The 25,543-nt window shown below is 39.4% G+C and overlaps 1 protein-coding gene across 4 annotated transcripts; it reads left to right on the top strand.

Annotated features, from left to right (window-relative positions):
* Positions 1-790: 790 nt before the first annotated feature.
* srrm2 (serine/arginine repetitive matrix 2) lies at positions 791-25,408 on the top strand. 4 transcript variants are annotated; one of them, XM_051714560.1, is made up of 15 exons: positions 791-972; positions 5,885-5,943; positions 11,526-11,775; positions 11,897-11,992; positions 12,102-12,290; positions 13,798-13,884; positions 13,987-14,049; positions 14,185-14,214; positions 14,299-14,412; positions 14,691-14,820; positions 17,522-19,647; positions 20,702-21,352; positions 21,444-21,545; positions 24,660-24,770; positions 24,866-25,408. In XM_051714560.1, exons 3-15 carry the CDS (start codon positions 11,528-11,530, stop codon positions 24,918-24,920), a joined length of 4,002 nt encoding a protein of 1,333 aa, XP_051570520.1. In that variant the 5' UTR covers positions 791-972; positions 5,885-5,943; positions 11,526-11,527; the 3' UTR covers positions 24,921-25,408. The 4 variants fall into 4 exon arrangements, with proteins under 4 accessions (XP_051570520.1, XP_051570519.1, XP_051570517.1 ...); XM_051714559.1 differs by lacking the exon at positions 5,885-5,943; XM_051714557.1 differs by lacking the exons at positions 791-972; positions 5,885-5,943 and adding an exon at positions 1,005-3,533.
* The last annotated feature ends 135 nt before the right edge of the window (positions 25,409-25,543 follow it).

Here is a 25,543-nt window from a genome sequence, read left to right as displayed (position 1 = left end):
TCACACAACTTGTGGACAGTTTTCCCGCTTCCTTTGGTGATCGTTGTGCTGCACTGATAGGTTGAACACCGGGGAAGATGAATGCTCTGACATCGCGATCCGCATATAACGAATAACGAATAACGAATATTATCCATGACAAGCAAATTAAACATTAAACATGATTGTCACTAGAGGGCGAAATGCGTGTTCCAGGTACACTCAAAAAACTGAAATGCATCTTTTCCGGAGGTCGGAGATGGTGAAATGGGTGCATTTTTGCCAGTCAGTCATTGATGCTCTATGACAGTTTGGGCATATCAAGATGGCCGCTCGAACACTTCCGGTTGCTTCACCTCCTGCTGACAGTTTACCATTGCGTCAGCGATCCAGTTCTATATATATATATATGCATATATATATATATATATATATATATATATATATCTCAGTGGTTGTACCCTACATATTATTTGTACATATTATTAGTGTTGTGCTGATTTTTTTTCTATAATTTTGATTGATTTTTATTACGAATTTCTGCCATTCTCTTTCTCAGCGTAAAATTAAATTTTCCATAATACTTGAACATCTTATGAAGTAAAATGTATTTTAAAAAAGAATATTTATTCATTGTTGATATATTACAAATTTTTGCAATATACTTTGTGTGTGTATATATTACACTAGAATGAGTAGAATCGATTAAAACATCAAATAAAACAGTCTTACATTTGGGTGAACAGAGTTCAAGGGAATTGTGGGAAATGTAGTGCTCAGTCAATCCCCGAATCCTATCGCGTGCGTGGTCGTGACGATGACGTCAAAATGAGCGATACCTGCTCATTCTAGCAACGTTGCGCACCTCGTTTTTATTTTTGAAGAATTGCTTGATATATCCGCCGTGATTTCTCTCTTGGTTTGCCACAGTTGCTTGGTCTTCGGCCTGTGACGGTTCTCTTTTTGTTCTCTCCCTGAACGGGGATCAGAGAGGTACGTAAGCACACGTTACAACAACTGAAAGACTAGTTAGCATGCTGGACTGTGGGATGATCCCGTACTTGTTGGCGTCCAAGCTGAAATCAGCGCACTTAAATATTCATAATATCTTTAAGTGGACAAGTTTCTAGCTGCGCTCTTGATCAATGTGTTTATTGTACATTACACTGAAGTAAAAGATAACGGACAATGGTGTGAATGTAGCAGTAGCATTAGCAGTAGCGAAGGCCTCGGCCTGTTGCTTGTTTTATATTTCACAGTGCTCGGATCCTGTGGGCCCGATGTAGTGGCTGTTCCGCAAGACCCAGTGAGATGACTATCTAGATAGTATTTTTGGGCAGCATAGAAATAGGAATTTTTGAGCCAAAGCCAATAATGACATGGTGTGATTCATTGTGTACGTAAGTGCATACGAGCATTTAAGCAAACATCTAAACATTAGTTTGACTCCTTTTGACACATTCGCATATTTTACCAACAGTCCCTTTAAAGTGTCTGTAAATTTGGCTTCATTAAGTAGCTCCACGTTAATGGTGAATAAAAAAGGCGATGTGTCTTTATCATTTATTAAACCATGATGCTTTAGTCTCCAGATACAAGTAGTCTCATGGGCAAGAGAGAAAGCAGGGGCTTTTTATTCTTTTCTTCCATGTCAGTGCTGAAACTGTCCTTTCCTGAACTAATGAGTTACCGACTCTCAGCAGCACAGTAAATTGATTCATCACTACAAAACCAGGCGTTCTTGCATGGCTAAAACGATATCAAGTATATTCTGTTCCTGGTCTTACAAGACATATGACTGTTCTGTTGAATGTTTTTATTGTAGCATTGTGAGAGTTGAGTACAGAAACTAAAATGACTACTACTACAGTTTTAATTCTATGTGTGTTCCTTCTCAAAATGTTCACAAGTTTTAGCTATGTGGTTGTGTTTGACAACCCAGTTATTGTTATTTATTTAAGGAACAAAACCATAAAAGCGAAAATAGCTTCTCAAGGAGGGACAGCAAACGTGTTTGTGTAGTTTTCGTATCACAAATGCAGAAGAAACTGTGACTCACTTGCATTTATTAATTTAGCAGATGCTTTAATCCAAAGCAAAACTGTAAATGATTAATGTGAAATGCAAACATAAGTGAGTCATCCTAAGGAGAAAATAACATGCAGGTTTCTCATGGCCATGGAAAAACCTGTAAATGTCAGGGAATTTTATAATTGTGTTTTCCAGGCCTGGAAAAGTCATGGAAATGTGTGTTAGATCCAGTATCCCATTAGACCTCTCTGTCAGAAGATATCCAAATATCACCGTTCTTATCCAAATCCAGTCAACATCAACAGGTTGTGTTGTGTTAGCCCAAGAGGCAGCGGGGGAAAGGACCCTTTTCACACTTCAGGGTTTTGGAACGCGGAAGTAAATGATTGCAGGGTGAACTGTAATAGCAGTGAATGGGAGACCATGCCAAATATACATTTTTGCTCTCTCATTTGGTGCATCAAAAGAAAAACGCCGCTAGTACATTTCCAAAACTTTCCAAATGAAGAAAAAAACAGAGTGCTGAATTACGACAGTCAGAAGAGAGAAGATGGCAAATTTACTGTCACTCTCTCAGCAGCTGTATTAGAAACCTCTGTGGTAACTTGTTTTAAAACTAATTCCAGGGTAATATAATACAAAGTATAATGATATAAATTTACATGAAATAATAAAACAATTTTGGGGCAGTGGTTGCTTGGAAAAGGGTCCATATTGGAGAAGGCAGGAGACAGAAGTGCTGGTACTAAACGTGCAGAATTTATTGAATAATCTTTGGGAATATTTACACTTGGTCACTTCATGCGTTTTTACTGATCCGATTGCTATCCGATTGAATAAGCACAATCCATTTACACTTGTCCGCATCAATGTGTCTCTGCCAAATAGATATAAATCCAATCTTGAATTCCTGCGCTATATGCAAATAAAACAGAGTTCATTGAATCCGTGATTATGCTAATACTGTTTTTAGTTATTATTTTAGTATTTACTGGGATATGAAATGCAACAAAGGGGTAGCAAAATAATCACTTTATAAACGCCACGTTCATGCCGTGATGGAATTACTGTTATTACGAGATGGCAACTAGGAGGTTCTACTCGGAGCCATTCACGTCCTGGGAACTCTAAAGTGATCCTTTTGTATGACAACACTCATAACACCAAAAAGGCTTTGTTGTTGATAACAGCAACATCACTACATTAATTCACCCTAATATTTTGTTGCAAAATGTTTAAGAACAGAAAAAACGTTCCAGGTACACTCAAAAAACTGAAACATGGCTATTGTTTGATAAAAAGAAATTAAAATTAAAAATAATTTAATTTATCAGATGAACACAGTTATTTTAAATCAGTCAGAACTAAATTTACAGTAACTTAAAAGAACACAATTGAGGTGTGTTGAAACAACAAAAACGTTATGGTTTCAATCAGTCACGTCTTTTGTGCATGCTCCGATGGATTCCCTTTCCAATTTGTGCCAAAGACAGCAAGAGAGCAGATGAAATACTCTGGAATTGGTAAGTCAAAAATCTTTTACCACCCTTGTCTTTATAGTGACAATAAATTGTAAGTCTTGTTAAAACCATTACAAATCATCTTTAAGCAGATTTTTGACGTTATATTTTAAATTTGTCATTTAATATTGCCATTTTTGAAGTAGTCACATGGTAAGCAGCATATTCGGGAAGGGGAATTAAATGCAGGAAAATTTTTGCTCTTATTTATATAATTCAACATTTCCGCGATCATTTGTTTCTAGCAGTCTTATGTGTTATTTTGGGATATTTTGTTTTCAGCAGGTCATTAGATATTGTTGTTCGGGCGAGCGCGAAGAACATTAACATGTATGATGGTGGGTTTGTATTAGTGGTCGACTGATATTATCGCAGAGGCCGATAAATTGGCCGATATTCTGATTTATTTTTATTTTTTTTTAATTATCGGCATCGGCCGATATTTTTTTTTTTATTTTTTATTGAGGGCGCCGAAAATCACCTGCTTGCATTGTGATGTGACTGAGACATGTAAATGACCAGTCATGGTTCGTTTTGTTGTTACATGCCATCGTGCATCATTTAAAGGGTCCGCATATCAGAGCCGTGGCAGACGCGTTTGAGCTTATAATGTTAAAGTGCCCGCCTGTTTCATTCTCCCCCTCTCGCCTCAACAGTTCCCTGTAATTTTAAACTGTCTTGTCTAAAGATAAAAAGGCAAATATCAATAAAACTAATATACCGTCTGCTAATATGCACATACCTCATTTAAACCGATGTAATAAACCAACCTCACAGAACTTCAGCAGATCCAGCATCCTCTGGAGCGCTCATAAATCCTCTGAAGCACGTATTCTAACTGTCTCTCCTCAACAGTTCCCTGTCACCTTTAACTTTATTTTCTAATGATAAAAGGACAATATCAATAAAACTTGTATTATATACTGTTTGCAAATATGCAGATACCTTATTTAAACAGATGTTATTCATATGAAAATCCAGCGTTTTCTTCCCGTCGAGCACTCCATATAATATATTCCTCTGAAGCGTGTATTCTATCAACCAGAATCAAAAACTTCAGGATCAAAATTTCCTCTCATTCACAAATCATGACGGTCTGACCTGTGACGTTCCAAGCAGGCAATCCAGGCCATTTAAACTGTCACGAGATTGCTGCTGCTCGCACTGGATTCGCACGAACGCGTAGGTGCAACTTCAAGGCTGCGTCCGAAACCAGGAAAATGCTGCCTCCGGAGGCTGTATACGGAGGTAGGATGAAAATAAGGTGCTTTTCAAACTGTTTGGAGACCAGTTTCTTTAAGAGTTCCATTCATTCAAAACAGCTGTCAGTTAAACCATTAACTGATTAGGCAGCTAGGTAGCAAGTCAGCTGCCTATGTTTTCAGATGCAGCCCAAGGAAAAAGAGCTTCACGTGCATTAAACAAATGTCTTATTCACTATGCACTGTATGTACAATTGGTTTGATTCTGTATTTTTTGAGTAAATGCGATTGCTAATGTGGACATGCCATCCATGGTTGCTGGACTACTGTGTGTACTGTTATTTCCTACTTTATATATAATTTTTTTTTTCATGTGCAAATAAATTAAAAAGATTTGGTGACTAAACAGAAATCTGTAGAAACTGCTATCTACCATTTAAAATACTAATATATATATATATATATATATATATATATATATATATATATATATGAAATTGAGTTAATATAAATAAGAGTTTTTTTTTTTTTTTTTTTTTTTTTTTGCGATTTTGTTTATTTACTGTATTAAATTGTGTGATATATCGGCATTGAATCTGCCTAACGGCCACCCTGCTCTCTGGATACCAGCATCGGCCATTAAAAAAACCCATGCCGGTCGACCACTAGTTTGTTTCTGGCAGGTTTAACTGTAATTATACTTTAGTTAGGGATGTGACTGCACCAGCTAGTCGACTATTAAAAACAGTACTCTAATATCGCAAATTAATTTGAATTTGCGCATTTGCCTGACGTAAGCAGGGCTGAATTACACTGTTTTCGCCCTCACATCTTTCACTAAATCTCGCAGTTACAATCGAGTCCATTGGGGGGCGCGTTTTTGTGTGTTTTTGTGTGTTCAAGGTGTTGGATGAGAGAAGATATAGCATCTGTGCTTTTTAAAAATGTGTATTATTGTGATTCTTATTGAATTCTGCTCTTAGTATGCGGTTCTTGCGGCGGTCAAGGTGTTAACCATTACATAGCAATAATGTGGGAGAACCACCAAAATGTCTCTTTTTAAATGTTGAAAAATGCTTTATATTTTGGTCAATATTGTGTGTCTTTCATGTCCAGACAATCCCATGATGATTACTTTGATTCTTTTGGCAGGTTATAAAAGAACATAAAGGACAGCTATTACCTGCTTTGCTTAGTACACTTCTCATATGGTATGTTGTATTGTGGTCTTAAAAAGCTTAAGAATAATGTTTGTAGTAAGTATTAGAAAAATAGTTTTTAGAAGTTTATGTATTTTATTACTACAATGTTTAAAACTACGTACTAGAAACTTTCATGTGATGTACTCCTAATTTATTTTAACTAAAAATCTGACTTAATTAAAACAGTCTTATTATATAGAGATCTGTGTTGATCATCTGTGAATTGACTGTCAGTTTTTTTTTTTGGGTAATTTGAATGTGGCCTTATAAAGAGTGGAACATCAGAACCTAGCAGGTACAGATTGTTAAAACATTAAGAGCAATTATGACACTACTTTGAAAATTTAAAACTTAAATACCCAATTTACTATTGACTTTTGTTGCCTTTTCTCTTTTTAACAGATCAATGCTGAGTTCTTGTGAATAGCAAAAATCCCCCTAGAGTTAAAGTTTCTTGCAATTCTTGATCAATATTCTGAGTAGTTGAAGTTGTTTCACAATAAGGGTGTAGTTCCCGGTAAAACCATAAGACACATCATGCAATGCATTTCCCATGTTGGTACATAAGAATTTATTATTTATGTACATGATTATTAATTTTCTTTAACGGGCTGGTTTGAGTATTTCTGTAACTGCTGATCTCCTGGGATTTTCACACATAACTGTATCTAGAATTTAGTCCGAATGTTGTCAAAAACATAAAACATCCAGTGAGCGGCAGTTCTGTGGATGGAAACTCCTTGTTCATGAGAGAGGTCAACAGAGAATGGCCAGACAATGTCTGTGGTAACTCAGATAAGAATATCATCTCAGAATGCTGTTCTGAGATGCAGGTTGGCGCTGTTTTGGCGGCACGAGGGAGACCTACACCATATTAGGCAGGTGGTTTTAATGTTGTGGCTGATCGGTGTATATTACATCGATTATAATCCATTTAGTCAGTTCATAATTTGGTCAGTTTATTTTTGATATTTATGTATTTATTTTTTTAGTCTTTTATTTTGGCATTTTATTTTTATACTTTTTTTTTTTTTTGCTGAGTTTGCCACATGTAAATTGGGTGGCAAAGTATTGCCTTATTTGTAAATAAAAGAAAAGTTGGTTTGAAGTAAATTAAGTTGTTCAGTTAACTCAAAAGCAATAATTTAAATCTATATATCACTGAAGCAGTTAAAATTAGTTGGATCAACTAGAGTAAATAGCTTTCAGTAAAAATGCACAGAATAAATTGAATCAAAATGATGCAATCTCATTGGATCAAGATGAAATTTCCTTGATTCCATTATCCCAGATTAATTTCAGACAAATCTATTCAATTGTGTGGAAATGTGTCATAATTAAATTAGGTTAGACCAACTATTTTTTGAGTGTAACGATGGCATAGTAAGATGGCATATCAAACAGAAATGTGTGTTCACTACCTTTAAGTGTTGTGGACGCTGCCATATTAGTTCTTTTCTCATAACGTCACTACTGTCAAGTCGGAGCTTTCATAGAATTCCGAGATTACAGCTTGTAATTATGAGTTCTACAAAGCAGTGAAAAGATGTGATACAACACATAATATGTAGGCTAATGTCTTATTTCCTTCTTCGTAATTACAAAACACTTAGGGGTGAATTCACTAAACAGTAGCGCCACTTTAGCACATGTTATTTCAACGCAAAAACCTGAGTCTTAGTCACAAACCACCCGCAATCTATTTAAACAGGTGCAATTAGCGCTGAGATTTCACAGTGTCTGAGTTTTTAAATGAAGTAATTGTCGTATCTTTCCAAAAAAAATGCCTTATTAAAGTTTGTGCTTCATTCACAAAAATTGCCTGGCACAATTTAAATTGCTCTAACGGCCAGATGAAAGTAGGCAGTAAAAATACATTTTATTTAAAGAAATGTTTGTGTAGGCTAGATTTCTATCGATCATATTAGCAGTAATTCATCAGTAATGATGAAATGATAGAGAAGAGCGTTATAATCTGGCATATATCCAGATGCACAGTTTAGTCAAGTGCACTTTCTGCATGTTAAAGAGATGATTCAGGTGTCGGGATCACAGTGCTCTGCGATATTGTTCAGTCCTGCCAAAGTGTCAGATAATGGTAGTCTGCTGCAGCCCTCAGAATGAGGCCCACAAGATCAGAATTGCGGGTGCCATTTGCATTAAGCAGCATATTATTGGGCACGTTTGAGTTGTTGCCTGATTGCATCATTTCTCATCACAGGCCACAGAAAAATGATGAAAGTTACAGCCTCGTTCGGTCACTTGTCTTTTGATATCCGATGATATTTCTTCAATTCTCCGTGCAGTAGTATTGCGTGCAAGGCAAACATTTGCAAACTCTTGCCTCTTATCTGGGCAGATGTTTTCAGCAATCTTCATTACACATTCTTGAACAAACTAGCCCTCAGAGAAAGGCTTTCCATGTTTGGCAATTAGGATTGCCACCTCATAGCTTGTTCAGGTAATGTTTTTATTTGACTTTTTTTTTTTTTTTTTTATCTGATGAATAATCGCTGCTGGGAAACTAGGGACAATTCCAGTTGTTTAACTTTATCCTCTCGTTTGCTGCTGGAGAACATCTGATAGGAGCTTGCATGCTTTGTCTCGTAATGCATCTACACATTATATTCTTTCATAATGGAGACTGTATCTTGGCAAATGAGATGCAATTATGACTCTCTGTGAAAAAAAATTCAGATTTCCAACGCTCATTAAAGCGACGGCCCTCATGAGCTATTTTTCGTTTCTTTGATGTGACCATGGTGGCATCCCGATAATAAGCCTTGTCCTGATGTAAAGGTCACTCACTCACCATTTACTGCTACACTTGGCCTTAATTCTAGTGCTGGCACTATGTGTTGACAATGTAAAATTGCATGATTTGTGAATTGTGTGGCAGGCCACATAATTTATTTTACTAGACAAGCTGCGGGCCATTTGAAATCCATCCTTGGGCCGGACTTTGAACACCCCTGACTTAGAGTTTATTAGAGGAACGCATCCCACTGTGGTGTTCTGAATCTCTAAAAATGGCTGAATCCAGAGTTTGAGTCAAAAGCTCACCACACTTAAAACTCGTCCTCTTGAAGTCAAGAATCTAGATATTCCCAAACTTTAGTGCAAAAAGAAATATATCGCATTAAGTAATTCCGCTCTCAGTGTCTGCCGGTATCATTTTTGTGTGCTGTACATAAAATTGTGGTTTGTGGATCTTAAGTGTGGCCGCACGACTGCAGCGCGCAGCACAGAGGGAACATTACCTCGACCATGAAAGCCATGTGCTAAAGTTTGAGTACTCGATATTTCGTGATTAGTAAATGGGCAGAAATAAATAAGACTCATTGTTCTTTGTTGCAGTGCTCTTAATATTCATCTTTTGTGGATTTTACAAGCGCCAGAGTTTAAAACTAAACGATCATGACTGTCACTGTGCAGCTTTCATTTTGCTGTCCATCTGATCATTTAGTGGGCAGTGCCCCCCTGTAGCCGCCCCTGTATGGAATGCATCTCGTACTACCTCCAGGTGCCCTGATCACTGAACTAGGAAGCTGATTTAGGAGTTACCCTCTAGCTATGTTTCCATCCAAGTTGCGAATTAAATTTATGCAAAAAATTCATAATATCGCACAATGTAAAGCCGCATTTCCATCCCATGTGTTCAAAACAACAGAATCATCCCTTCCAGATAAATTGTAGCCACTGTGACTCTTTTATTAATGAAATACTTGCAGTTTAGAACATGCAGACAAAACACTACAGAACTTTGTCTCATGTCTGGGAATGACAGCACGTCACACTGTTCGGGGAGCATTATAGGCCCTTTCCCACTGCAGGAACTAAAGCCTGTTTAGATACTTTTACCCAGAACTAGTACTTTTTTTGTTTTTGCACGAGGAACTATAGTTCCTCTTAGCCGTAAAGAGTGACTTAAGACTGACTTTTTAGCTCCTATACTGGGGTAGATACTTCTACCCTCAGAAGATGGACTGTGGGAGGTGCTGATGCCTGTATGACGCACAAAGCAGCCGCTTTCCCAGCAATTTTCCTCTAGTAACTTTCTAGATGAGACCTCTAAAGAGGAACAGCAAACCCAACAAGACTTTTCCCTCTTGCGTTCATGCACGAAAGTAACCCCCATTGTGATGTCATATAGTGTTGACCATTTTTCTTCTGATGTTGTTTGCATGCGTGATTAAATAGCAACAACAACAGCAAGATCAACAACATTGGCGTAGGACGCCAGTACCAGAGCTACACTTTAGTTAGGGCTGTTTTATGCAAATTGTGGCTGTGTCCGAAAAACTTGGTCTCAGAACAGTTTGAAAATCACCTTATTTTCATCCTACCTCCTTATTTAGCCTCCGAAGGCAGCATTTTTTTGTTTAAGCAGCCTGTGACTTTTCACTGGGCGAGTTAGCAGTGTGTGCGGTGTCTCAGTGTAATATGAACAACCATCATGAAATCTAGTTTACATGAAGTGTTTCGTGCCTGTTGCTGCTTTGTTAACTTGCATCAAGACATTTTTTTTGTCAAATGAGTCAATGTCAATGAGCGAGCGAGTAGTTCAGTATAGTATTTAATGTTGAGTGACTGTTGAGTGACTTGAGTCATAAAGCCTATATTGTAAAAGATTGTGTTGATAAATAGATTTATAGTGCATTTTTAACATGTTTTACACCTAGTTCAGCATGTGATGCATGGTTTAAAATGAGCGCCTCATCGCTCTTCTCACTGCAACTTCAGAGACACCGCATGCACGGCTATTGAATCGCACCTGCAATCATCTTCAGAAGAAAAATGGTCGACAATACGGGGGTTACTTTTGTGCATGTGAATGCAAGAGGGAAAAGTCTCATTGGGTTTGCTGGTCCTCTTTAAGTGTTTTTATCTAGAAAGTTACTAAAGGAAAGTACCAGGACTATGTGTGGGAAAGTGGCTTATGTGTGTGCGTTCCTCCTCATGTCTTTACCGTGCCGATTTATAATATAGTGTACAAAAGTGTCAATGAACCTGCTCTTCAGCACAGTTCAAGTTTGTATTCGACTGATTTGCTCTGCAAACTCTGTGCAGGCTGCATTTTCTTGACAAATTTATTTCAGGATGACCATAGCAACATTTAAGATGTGATGATTGGTCTGCTGGTTAGTCCAGTTTTGATTGTTATTCAGTCACATGATTTTTTTTTTATGTGCATTTTGTATTCTTAATACCGTTTATTTGGTAAATGTGTTTCCATCATAGTTTATGCGCATCTTATTGAATAAAAAAATGTGTCCACCTCAAGCGAGTGTATACGTTTTTGATGCACATTTTGGAGATTTATTCGCATCTTAGTGTTTCCATCTAGCAGTTTTTATGCGATATCCCAAAATGCACACAAAAATAAGTGGATAGAAACCCAGCTAATACCACTCTGAACATGAGAAATGTTTTAATACAAACTTCCAAACAATTGCTCAGAAAAGTACAACCTAGGAGAGAGATGAAAACGAGAAACTGTGGCAAAACGAGTTTTGAGAGTTAGTGCTTTGCAGTTGCGAGTCAAGTACTCGTGGATGAGTTCACCTGTTCCTTCTACCCTCTCGGAGCAGATATGTATAACGGTATCGGGCTGACCACACCACGAGGCAGTGGTACCAATGGCTACGTTCAACGAAACCTGTCCAGCATTCGTGTAAAGAAGAACAGAGATGAGCGTGGTGGAGAGAGGGATGAGAAGGACCGAGAGAGGCTGGAGAGCCAGCTGAACAGACAGCCTAATGCTGATATCCTGGAGCACCAGAGGAAGAGGCAGCTGGAGGTCAAATGTGCTGAGCTGCAAGACATGATGGAGGAGCAGGGGTAACAGAGAAATGATAGGAAATATTCACTGCAGATCAGAGAGTGATAATGGACTTAAATTAATAATTATGCTTAAGCACTGAGGAGATCTTAATAATGACTAGTTAATCCTGTGTGGCAGGTACTCAGCAGAGGAGATTGAAGAGAAGGTCAACACCTTTCGTATGATGTTGCAAGAGAAACAAGAACCGCCACCTCCTCCAACAGAGAGGCCAGCGTGAGTATTGCTTTAGTTCAAGTCAAAAAGCTCAAGTTCAGCCAGACGCTTTAGCTTTCCTGTGTCATGCTAAAAGTTTAATTCCCTCCGTCTTTCCATTCTGAAACAGTGTGACCGAAACTCATGCTCTGGCAGCTGCTAACCAGCAAAAGAATGACCGTCTGAGAGAGGCGTTCGGTATCAGCTCTGACTATGTTGATGGCTCGTCCTTTCATCCTGAACGCAAGGAGCGAGAGAAAGAGAAAAGGGAGCAGGAGAGGCTGGAAAGAGAAAAGCAGCAGCAGCAGCAGAAGTACCAGTGAGTAGAGTTGTGTCATGACAGATCAAATTTTCCTTGGTCTTTAAAAGAGATAAAGAGTTCATTGTACTATGAATACATCCCCAGTCCAAAAAGACCATTTATTTGAAACCATTTATACAGAAATGGCTTATTCTTACGTCCTGCTTATGCCCACTAAAGCCAAGCAGGGTTGAGCCTGGCCAATACCTGGATGGGAGACCTCCTGGTGAAAACTAAGGTTGCTGCTGGAAGAGGTGTTTGTGAGGCTAGCATGGGGTGCTCACCCTGCAGTCTGTGTGGGTCCTAACACCCCAGTGTAGTGATGTGGACACTATATTGTAAAAAGGCACCATCCTTCGGATGAGACGTTAAACCAAGGTCCTGACTCTGTGGTCATTTAAAAATCTCAGGGCACTTCTCATAAGGAGTAGGGGTGTAACCCCGGTGTCCTGGCCAAATTCCCCCCATTGACCCTTATCAATCATGGCCTCCTAATAATCCCCATTCCTGAAATGGCTACATAACTACACTCTCCTCTCCACCAATATCTGGTGTGTGGTGTGCATTCTGGTGCACAATGGCTGCCGTCCATCATCCAAGTGGAAACTGCACACTGGTGGTGGTTGAGGAGAGTCCCCCGCTACTATATAAAGTGCTTTGAGTGCCTAGAAAAGTGCTATATAAATGTAAGGAATTATTAAGAATGAATTATTATTATGATGTCAGGACCCCAAAACACATTTACATGCCATCAGCCCTTCAGAGGCAAATAAGCCCCCTTTAAGAAACAAAGACATTGAATGAATGAATGAACATTACATTTATATAGCGCTTTTCTGACACTACACTCAAAGCACTTTACACAGTGAACCAAGGGCTCTCCACCACCAGCACATTCATTCAAATCAAGTGATTTTCTAAAATGATCAAGTTTGTGAGGGTATGTAGATTAAATATTTATTGTTTGTGATATGCCTACCTCTTACCTGTGAGACCTTTATAATACCATTTTGAGAAAGTACAATGTTTTTTTTATTGTTTTTTTATTGGGGTTAACCCAATTGAAAAAGTTATTTCTGTCCACACCAATTTTGCAAAGTTGCTCAGATAAATGTGAATTTATTAGCTGTATGTTTATTGTAAAGTTTGTCGGAGTGATTCTTGTGCCTGGTAAAAAAAAATTATAATTTTTGTAGTGATTGCGTAAAGTGATTGAGTATTGCGTTGCTGTTACAGGAAAAAGACGTTTTGTGAAGCTTTGTTGACCCATGCTATACTTTTGGCACAGTAAAACCACTCATGATTTAATGGATTTCTTATTGATTGCTCTAACCTGTGGTTAAAATCATGCTGTCTGACTTTGATAACACAGTAATTTATTACCCCAAAATAAAACTTACCCTAGAATCCTAATCTTAGACCAGTAAAAATCTTTTTTTAAATCCTTTTCTGTGTTGTACTTTATCTCTTTCTGGTGCTAAGCACTGACTGTCTGTTCTGTCTGTTTCTCATCATTTCTATTCAGGATGATTGAGTCTGAAGCCTCTGATTCCTCTCCTGATCAAAAAAAGAGCCAGAAGAAGAAAAGAAAGAAAAATAAAAGCAGAGAGAGGTAAACTGAAAAGTGTAAAGGAGAGATTTTATTTTGTTTTTTTTTTACCATGGATTTTAAGAGAACAATATAGCTGAATCAGTTTTTCCTCCCACCACATAGCTCTGAGAGCCCCTCACCCTCCCCTAAACGAGAGAAGAACAGAAACAAGAAGAAAAAGAAAAGGTTTCATTTTCTTAATAAACAGACTGCTGTTGTTAATACATAAGAATTTAAAGTTGATTTGACCACTATAAAATGTCATTATGAATTCATTTTTGGACAACTCATTAACAAACAATTTTTTTTTATTTTACTTAGGGAGGAGTCAGTGAAGAGTGACACTGAGAGGTAAGTTTTCCCCTTCGTTTTACTGTACATTGACAATATGTTTGCATTTTGTTATATTCAAATTTTATAATTTCTGTCCTATAGCAGTTCATCAGACAAAGAAACATCCAGGAGAAAGAGGGAAAGGAGTGAAAATGTTACTCCACCTCCTAGTAAGACTCGCAAGCGGCAGAGTACATCCTCCAGCCCAGCCCTCAGGTATTAGCAAGCAGGCCACTCATTGACGTGCTTGAATGAAGGAAAAAAAAAAAAAAAACTGTTTACATTGATAATAGAAAAAGACCAAGCTAGCGAGGACTTAATCATTTGCAGTATCTTGAAAGAAAAAAAAAAACTCCCCCCTTGTAAAGATATAGAAATGTTATAAATGAGAGAAATATGTTCCACTTTTGGGATGATATAGTTTTTCAAAAGTGGCCATAATTTGTGAAGATTAAAGTTTTTTGTAAATAAATATGCATGCTTTTCTTTTTCAGCCAGTCCCCTCTGAGAGAGAAACAACAGAATAAATCAGACTTGCGCACAGAGGCGAGGAAAGGAAGATCTCCTGACAGGAGGTGGCATTTCCACAGTGAGGAAAGCCCAAAGCGGATGGAAACCGGAGAGGTAAGGTGCTTGTTTGGAGGCAGTAATGCGTCTTTTGCATTTGCACACTAAAAATCTTGGAATATGAGTAATTTTTATCACAATATATACCACAATATGGTTATTTCGACTGGAAATTCAACCCATCATTTTTTTGTATATTACATAACCATGTAATAATTATTTGTTGATAATCCAGTCAAGACTGAAGTCAAAAATGAAAAACAGCATTACATTATACAGTTGAATCAGAAGTTTACATACACCTTAGCTAAATACATTTAAACTCAATTTTTCACAATTCCTGACATTTAGTCATAGAAAACATTCCCTGTCTCAGGTCAGTTAGGATCACTATTTTAAGAATGTGAAACATCAGAATAATAGTAGAGAGAGTGATTTATTTCAGCTTTTATTGCTTTCATCACATTCCCAGTGGGTCAGAAGTGTACATACACTTTGTTAGTATTTGGTAGTATTGCCTTTAAAATATTTAACTTGGGTCAAACATTTTGGGTAGCCTTCCACAAGCTTCTCACAATATGTTGCTGGAATTTTGGCCATTCCTCCAGACAGAACTAGTGTAACTGAGTCAGGTTTTTAGGCCTCCTTGCTCGCACATGCTTTTTCTGTTCTGCCAACAAATTTTTTATCGGCTTGAGGTCAGGGCTTTGTGATGGCCACTCCAATACCTTGACTTTGTTGTCCTTCAGCCATTTTTGCCACAACTTTGGAGGTATGCTTGGGTTCATTGTCCAATTGCAAGACCCATTTGCGACCGAGCTTTAACTTCCTGGCTGATGTTTTGAGATGTTGTTTCAATATATCCACATAATTTTCCTTCCTCATGATGCCATCTATTTTGTGAAGTACACCAGTCCATCCTGCAACAAAGCACCCCCACAACATGATGCTGCCACCCCCATGCTTCACGGTTGGGATGGTGTTCTTCGGCTTGCAAGCCTCACCATTTTTCCTCCAAACATAACAATGGTCATTATGGCTGAACAGTTCAATATTTGTTTCATCACAACAGAGGGCATTTCTCCAAAAAGTAAGACCTTTGTCCCCATGTGCACTTGCAAACTGTAGTCTGGCTGTTCTATGGCGGTTTTGGAGCAGTGGCTTCTTCCTTGTCGAGGAGCCGTTCAGGTTATGTCGATGTAGGACTCGTTTTACTGTGGATATAGATACTTGTCTACCTGTTTCCTCCAGCATCTTCACAAGGTCATTTGTTCTGGGATTGATTTGACCTTTTTGCACCAAACTACACATCTCTAGGAGACAGAATGCATCTCCTTCCTGAGCAGTAGGATGGCTGCGTGGTCCCATGGTGTTTATACTTGCGTACTATTGTTTGTACAGATGAACGTGGTACATTCAGGCATTTGGAAATTGCTCCCAAGGATGAACCAGACTTGTTGAGGTCCACAATTTTTTTTCTGAGGTCTTGGCTGATTTCTTTTTTCTCATGATGTCAAGCAAAGAGGCACTGAGTTTGAAGATAGGCCTTAAAATACATCCACAGGTACACCTCCAATTGACTCCAATTAGCCAAGTAGCCTATATGATGCTAATTGCCAAAAGGCTTGACATAATTTTCTGGAATTTTCCAAACTGTTTAAAGGCACAGTTAACTTGGTGTATGTAAAGATCTGACTCACTGGAATTGTGATTTATAGTCTGTTAAAAGTGAAACAATCTGCCTGTAAACAATTGTTGGAAAAATTATTTGTCATGCACAAAGTAGATGTCCTAAACGACTTGCCAAAACTATAGTTTGCTAATATGAAATCTGTGGAGTGGTTAAAAAATGAGATTTAATGACTTCAGCCTAAGTGTATGTAAACTTCTGACTTCAACTGTATATGTGATTGGCTGAGGCACATGTGAAGCCATTGTTTCATAGCTGATATATGCACACCAGTTACTCTATATTATTGCACCAAGTTGTGACATTGCTTGGTAACTGTAAACAAATTTACATATGTCTACAGTGGATGCAAGCGGCTCAACAAAACAAACTATATATACGTCAGACTGCCCAGCTCTAATGCATACTATATTTACACTGCCTGGCCCCCAAAAAGTCTTCGTTTGGATTTAAGGCAGTGTTATGATCTGGGATTGCTTCAGTTGGTCAGGTCTAGACTCAGCAACGTCATGTGGCAATAAAATGAAGTCAGCTGACTACCTGAATGTACTGAATGACCTGGTTATCCCATCAATAGATTTTTTTCTTCCCTGATGGCACAGGCATATTCCAGGACAACAATGCCAAGTTTCATCGGGCTCAAATTGTTTCTTTCAGATTGAAAGAGTGGTTCAGGGAGCATGAGGAATAATTTTCACACATGAATTGGTCACCACAGAGTCCTGAACTTAACCCCATTGAAAGTTTTTGGGATGTGCTGGAGAAGACTTTACAGAGTGGTTCGACCCTCCCGTCTTCAATACAAGATCTCGGACAAAAATGAATGCAACTTTGGATGGAAATAAATGTTGTGATGTTGCATAAGGCTTTCAAAACAATGCCACGATGAATGTGCGCCGTAATCAAAGCTAAAGGTGGTCCAACGAAATATTAGAGTATGCGACTTTTTTTTGACCAGGCAGTGTACATCAACATTAATTACATTATAAATACATTATCTATACAATACATTGCAATGCATATACATAACAAATGCATTATTGTATTCTTTGTCTCTCCCACTCTTAGAGGTCACCAAGACGCTCAAGATCCCCTGAGCAAAACAGAAGAGGCAAAGACAGAGAATGTGAGAGAGAACAAGTACAAGAAAAATCTCAGAGAAGACGACATGACTCCTCATCACCATCTCCCCTACGACAGCAGCAGAGCGACAGACGACAACGGAGTGAAAAGAGGGAGAGAGACAAAGAGAGAGAGAAACCCCCTCAATCAAGAAGACACAATACCTCATCTCCATCTCCACCACGGAAGCAGCAGAGAGACAGGCGACAACGGAGTGAGGAGAGAGAGAAATCATCTCAAAGGAGACATCACTCTTCATCTTCATCTCCATCACCTAAGCAGCTGAAGGATAGGACACAGCAGATCGTAGACAAGAACCGAGGGGATGATGGCAAAAAGGACAAAGGTCTGAAAAGACATGACTCCTCCACATCCCCTTCTCCCTCTCCACGTAAAGACAGAACAAGAAGAGGTCACAGTGGAGAGAAAGAGAGAGCAGCTTCCCCAAGAGCTGCTTCAGACCGAGAAAAGGAGAGACTTGGTGACAGAGTGAGAGACAGGCAGAGGAATAGTGATAGAGACACCGTCCCATCTTGTAGAAATGATGGTCGAGGATGGGAGAGTGATAAAGGAAAGGAGAGAGGGAGAAATCAATCTAGTGACACCATCTCTCCCGCCAAGCGTTCACCTTACTCTAATGGAAGACAAAAAGTAAGAGATCAGGAACAGGAGAAGGAAAGAGAAGAACAGAGAGAAAAGGAGAGGAGAGAGGAAGAGATGAAAGAAGTGGCTAGAAGACAACAGGAGAAGAGAAAATGCAGAGAGAGTGACAGAGAAAATGATAGAAACCGTCATGGTGACACCAGGAGAGAGGAGATGTCCAAATCAGACTGGCAGTCATCTAGCAGTCAGCCAGAAGACAGACAAGGTGCCAGAGGAAGTGAGACAGAGCGGGACATACAGGAAAGAAAAGACAGGAGAATGGAGGAGGACAAGAGGCAGGAAAGAACTCAAGATAGGAGTTCTCAGGCCAGGGACAAAGAACGAAATGAGAAAAAAATGGAAAAGGAAAAGCTGGGGCAGAAAGACAAGTCCAAAACTGCTAGCGGTAGTAGTAGTAGTAGTAGTAGTAGTAGCAGCAGCAGCAGTAATAGTAGTAGTAGTAGTAGTAGTAGTAGCAGCAGCGGCAGCAGCGAGAGTGACAGTGACAGCTCCTCATCATCATCATCATCCTCCTCCTCCTCTTCGTCGTCATCATCCTCTGATGATGAAAAGAAACAGAAGAGTTCAAAACAGAACAGCAGCACTGGTAAATTAGTTCCTCACGCTGTCATTGCTCAGGCTGTTGCTCGCCGAGAGAAAGAGAACAGAGGAAGGGATGGAGAAAGTGATGAGGGTAGAAAGGCCCAAAGACAGAGTTCACCTTCTGAGGCCCAGAGAAAAGACGAAGACATAGATAGGAGAACAAGGGATATGGAGAGAGACAGGAGGTCTGTCCACTCCTCATCGCCCTCAACAGGAACTCTAAGGAACAGTCATCCTGAGAAAGATAGGAATCGGGGGAAAGAGAGGTACACTCCCACTGAAATTTCTAGCCCTCCTCCTTCTCCCCCTCAGAGAGGCAGAGAGAGAGCAACCCTGGGTGGGGGCAGGCACATGCCTTCAGAAGAGACAAAATGTCAGAGTAGAGAACCAGAGAGGCCCAGAGATAGAGGGAGAGAGCGATACACCTCTTCAGAACTGGAACGAGAATCCTCACGCCGTTCGCCTGGCAGAGGAAGGGATCAACAGAATAACCGAAAGGATGCGTCATCTTTGTCTCTGAAGGGAAAAGGAAGGGATGAAGGCTCACAGGTCAAGCAGACAGCATCACGACCTTCACCAAAACGCACTCCACCACGACAGTACCAGGATCCGCAACGATCGTGTTCCCCCAGTCCGAGACGAGGGGTGAGGAGACCCTCACCACCACGCAACTCATCCCCTTACCGACGGGATCGTAGCCGGGAACGCCTCAGAGAAAGAGAGAGGGACAGACTTAGAGCAAGGCCAGGAGAGAGAGAGCGTTCCAGGGAAAGGAGAACAAGGAGCAGCAGATCCAGGAGTCCTCGTAGACAAAGTCCTCTCTATAGGTTAGAAAATAATCCGTTTATATGCATCGTTTTCAAACTTGCCTCGCCAACTAAACTTTAAAAGTATTACTTGCTGCAAACTGAGGAACAGCTATGACCATATATTTGTTGGTTGAATCCATTGTTTGTTTTTGGAAATGCAATATTTATTAACCAGGAAGAGGTTTTGTCAGTTATAGATTGTTGTTGCGTCCGAAATCGCGTACTTTCAGAGAATGTGCTGCATTTGATGAAGTAAGTTCTTTAGGTATGCAGGTGAGTAGAATGAATAGATTCTGCCTTGTTGCATGTAAACGCTTTTATTGATGTTTTTACCGGCTTAAGACTCACATATACTTTTGTTTTTCCATGTTCTGGGTCACCTTGCACAGAGTAGAGTGCTCAGCCTTTCAAAAGTATAATCTTTTATTTTTTTATTTATTTATTTTTTTTTGGGTGTTCAACGCATGCGCACTACGTCTGCTTTGTGATATTCTTTTAGTACAGTCAGCGGCAGACGCATGATCCGATGATGCGCACAGATGAGGACCGTCTGCGTGTTCGAGAAAATTTGGGCCCCACGTGGACCATCATTGTGACTTTTCAATATGCGCATGCCTGTTTACGGTTTGACCTCAAAAGCAGAGAATAATCTGGTGATTTCCAATCTCTTGTTCTTGCGTTGTTTTTTGTTTTTGTTTTATTTGCTGATTTTTGGTAGTCATCAGCATATTGGTGTGCATGTAAACACACTCATTAACATATGGCTTCATATATGGTGTGCCAAACGTACACACATATGAGACAGTAATGCCCTGTACCCTTCAAAGTACTAACTTCAAGTGTTCTGCCCTCCAGAGTGAGTAGGGCATAGTGATGCTCACTTTCAGGAAAAAAGTGGTTACCAATTTAAAAATGTCATATTGTAATTTGTAGTTTGAAGTTTAGTGACTGTATTCAAAAACTTACCAACATTCCAATAGTTGTAAATTGTGTGCAAAAATAGCCATACAGTGGACTTTTTTGTGGCTTTCATGTGAAAGTTCCATATTTTAACACATCTGTCTCTATCCAGGTTTCGTCGTACACCCTCGCTGATACGTCGACGCAGAAGTAGCCGATCTCTATCAAGAGAAAGGGAGCAGGAAAGGAGGAGGAATCGAGAGCGAGAGAGGCAGCGTGAACAGGACAAAGAAAGAGAGCGAGAACAAAGAACAAGGGCACCACCTAAAGATCCCTCTCCTCCACACCGCTCTTTATCCTCTTCCTCCCATTCCTCCTCATCATCCTCACCCTCTCCTCAAAGAGAGACGAAGGTTGTGAAATCTACAAACGCAGATAAAGACAGATCAAAGCAATCAGAAAGGAAAAATACGTCCCCTTCCCCTCCTCTGCAGACTCCTCGTCTCCTTTCCAACCAGTCACATCATCACTCTCATTCACGTGAACATCCTGCGCATTCTAGATCACCAACCACCAACCAATCACAAAGCAGGGATCCACCAGGTGACCAGTTAAGCGGCCAGTCTCCATCACCAACACAAAAAAATGAGCTGTATATAAGAGGAAAGACTGCAGTGAATGGCAAACCAGATAAGGAGAGCTCTGGGCAACAGCAGAAGAGCAGGAGAAGCAGCTCAAGTTCTTCATCCTCATCTTCATCGTCCTCTTTGTCGTCATCTTCATCTTCAGACAGCTCTTACTCTGAAGCAGAGAAAGGAAAAGGGTTAGTGCTAGTCGAGGGAGGGCATGATCATAATATATTAGATCTACATATAAAACTCTTTTTAAATAACCCTTTTGTCTTGTTTTTTTAGGGGTGATAAAGCGGGTAAAAATAGAGATTCTGGTAAGATGACGAAAAGCAGAGCTGCTCCATCATCGTCCTCATCAGAAAGTGAGCCAGAAGAAAAGAAAAGGTAGAATGTTTTTGCCTTTTTCTTTTTTTAAATGTTGTTTTTCCTGCTTCTAAAGAAATTGTGAATTTCCTACTGCATTAAATTTAACATTAAATATATTTAATTCTTAATTCCTTCATCGCTTGTCTTTGTCATTTTCATCACAACATAAATTCCTCTGACTCTATTTAGGCATTGTTTAGACTGCTGTTGTAGGCAAAGCTATTTTTTTTACATTTGCCAATAGTTAATCCAGTAATTTAATGCCTGTTAATATAATAAAGGTTACAGCAATTATGGCTAACAATTGATTTAAAAAAGCATTACCATTGAGATATGTTGAGATGCTCTCAAGTAGGGCTGAACAATTTGGGGGAAAAAAAATGTAATTGCGATTTATTTTGATTATTTTAGTCCCCTTTATGATAGGGGGCGACTTCCAAATGGCATTTTTGCGCCTTGAAGGGCACTGCGGGAAGGGGACGCCACATGAAGGGGTGTTACAAACAAAAGTGAGCAGCTCAACCCCTCCACAAAGAGACCTTCCACAAGGCCATTAGCGAAGGGTACATGCGATGGGCACATCAAGGAAGTAATTTGACCATATGTGATCATGTGACCCTGGATTGCATGTCCTCGGGATATATTTTGACGCCAGTTTGATGTCAGTTAAAAACATGTTCAAGCGCTATAGCTCTTTTGTAGTAGATATGTCTCCCCCCTCTGCAGTTTACGTCCGTCCTTGTACATAAGATAGTAGACTGCCATTTTTCATCTAGTCTAAACCCTGTGGTAACCTAATTATTAAGACCTCTTTTGCACCAAATAACTTTCAGCAGGAAATGTTCATTCTTGTGTTTTATATATTTATGTTGTACAGCTATATTATTATTATTATTATTATTATTATTATTATAAAAACAGCCTGCGGGAAGAGGGTAAGCAATTTCAAATAAGACAAAAGGCAATGTTTGGGGAAAAAAAAATAAAATAAAAAAATATTACAAAAAGTATATTTATTTGCAACAACAAGTGAACAGCAATAAATAAGAGATTCCTGTAGTAAGAACAGCTAATGAGGTGATGGACACTGTGCAGCGTTGTTATGGTAGCATTTCAGGTGAAGATAGAGGAAGAGACGTATGTCTTTCATTACTCCCTTAATCAAAGGTGTTCCAAACAGCCATAAATATGAGACGCGAGTGACCTGCTCCCTCCAAAGTTCCCACTTCAAGGGCTCTGCCCTTCGGAGTGAGAAGGGTATAGGAATGCTCACTTCCGATTGGAAATCGCCCAGGGTCTCAGCCTACTTTTCTTCATCATTTTTTTTTGTTTTTTTTTTTTTAGAACCTTATTATAAACTCAAAATACAATACTGTGCTTTTTATTTTTCACAATAACATTTGTCATAAAACTGTTATACACCAATCAGCCACAACATTAAAACCACCTGCCTAATATTGTGTAGGTTCCCCTCATGCCTCCAAAACAGCGCCAACCCGCATCTCAGAACAGCATTCTGAGATGCTATTCTTCACACAATTGTACAGAGCGGTTATCTGAGTTACTTTAGACTTTGTCAGTTCAAACCAGTCTGGCCATTCTCTGTTGACCTCTCTCATCAAGGCATTTCTGTCCACAGAACTGCTGCACATTGGATGTTTTTTGTTTTTGACACCATTCAGAGTAAATTCTAGAGACTTGTTGTGTGTGAAAATCCCAGGAGATCAGCAGTTACAGAAATACTCAAACCAGCCCATCTGGCACCAAAAATCATGCCACGTTCCAAATCACTGAGATTGCATTTTTTTCCCCATTCTAATGGTTGATGTGAAAATTAACTGAAGCTCCTGACCTGTATCTGCATGATTTTACGCACTGCACTACTGCCACACGATTGGCTGATTAGATAATCGCATGGATGATTGTTGGTGCCAGACGGACTGGTTTGAGGATTTCTGTAACTGATGATCTCCTGGGATTTTCACACATAAGGGTCTCTAAAATTTACTCAGAATGGTGCCAAAAACAAAAAGCATCTAGTGAGCGGCAGTTCAGTGAATGGAAATGCCTTGTTGATGAGAGAGGTCAACAGAGAATAACCAGACTGGTTCGAACTGACAAAGTCTATGGTAACACGGATAACCGCTCTGTACAATTGTGGTGAGAAGAATAGCATCTCAATGTTATTCTGAGATGCGTTTTGGCGGCACAAGGGGGACTTACACAATATTAGGCCGGTGATTTTAATGTTGTGGCTGATCGGTGTATATTCTACTTCCAGAATATCAGTAGGAAATATCACTTTCAGATTTCAGCATTCCCTTTGCAAACTGAATTGTATAGATGAAAAACAAGGAGCCCTGCAACAGATGGTAAGGCCCCCACAGAGCCTGGATCTCAACATCACTGAGTCAGTCTGGGATTACATGAAGAGAAGCAATTGAGATGGCCTAAATTGATAGAAGAACTGTGGCAAGTTCTCCAAGAAGCTGCATGTTTATGGCATTATTTTTGAAAACATCAGCGTGCAACATTTTTCACAAGTGCCTAAAACTTTTGTGCACTTTTGCGGCATGGCTATGGCTTTTATTTTGCCAGAAGACGTTTCTGTTTTTAGTAAAGTTGACAATGCCCACTCTTCTGTCCTCAAAAACCTGGTGTAATGACTTGGACTGTAAATACTTTAGATTTGGACAGTAACTGAGCGACCAAGCAAATGTGGAATTACGTATATGTGCAGTTAGTGAATCTTGAGCCTCATGCGTGCTTTGTGTATATGTAACACTCCAGAGAACAGAGCTGCGCACATACAGTAAGCGCGGACTATTTATTTAAATCAGAGTCTTTGTAGTTTAATAATCACACTTAGTCATTGCGATTTTGATTTCGTCCTCGTCAAAAAGCTTCCTCAAAAGTGGGTGCCGGCAGTGTTTCTAGAGGACAGTAGTCCTCCACAGTCAATTGGAAACTCTCATTTAGGTCTGGCTCCATTGCGGTATGGAATGCCCGCTTTTCACAATCCAATATATTCCTAATGTATAAAATTAAGTCACTGCCTTTTTTACCCGTTGAATATCCTGTTTCACCCACTATATTACCACAGACACAACTTTTGTTTTTTTATTTCCACAGTCCACCACACCCCAAGAGAGTGCCAGCAGACTCACTGAGAGACTCCAGGTCACTCAGTTACTCGCCTCCAGTGAGACAACGAAGATTTGCACACTCTCCACCCACTCGACGGTAAGTTACAAACAGATTTTATTTATTTAACCCAGATCATTGTAATCTCCCCACCATTTCTAACACTGATCCTGTCTCTGTTTGTTTCCTACAAGCAGTGCAAGCAGGAAGTCAAGAAGCAGATCTCCAGACAGTCGACGGAGGAAATAAGTACATAATTGTTCACTTTTTAATTTTCTGGACTCTTTTATCTGACCCTGACTGGACTGTATCATCTCAATATCACATGGATGAGACTGCATTAGGAGAGGCTGAAAAATGTGACTAGTTGCAATGGTGACCCCTTCACCATTAGTAGAAAACGAAGGTCTCACAAAACCTGGTTCTTTAGAACTCATCCTAAAGGGGAGGATTTATTTTTTCTTTTGTTATGGTGTAATTAATGTTCAAGGAGAGGCAAGCTGAGACACTGACATTCTCTAAAGCTCTGTGCCAACAGATGCTGGACGCTGTTTGTATACATACACAAACAAAATCACAAATATGTCCAGTGCTCTTCTATCTGCTACATTGTTCTGAATGTAGACGAACATCTGTTATTTTGTGATTGGAATGGTGTTCTGTTCCTATGTATGTGGACAGCGTCTGTTCCTTTTTGTTTCTTTGTGGAATAAAGAATTATGAATAATACAATGGCAGTAGATTTGTCTTGTCTGAACTCTGTCATGCTGTTAATAAAGGAGTGCAATGATATGAAATGCATGGCACTCTGAGAACTGTATATTCAACTAGATATATATATTCAAGTAAAACTACAAGGTTACCATGGTAAC

Source organism: Myxocyprinus asiaticus, chromosome 13 (assembly GCF_019703515.2).
Source record: "Myxocyprinus asiaticus isolate MX2 ecotype Aquarium Trade chromosome 13, UBuf_Myxa_2, whole genome shotgun sequence".
Classification (NCBI taxonomy): Eukaryota; Metazoa; Chordata; class Actinopteri; order Cypriniformes; family Catostomidae; genus Myxocyprinus; species Myxocyprinus asiaticus.
This window is presented reverse-complemented; position numbering and strand designations above follow the sequence as displayed.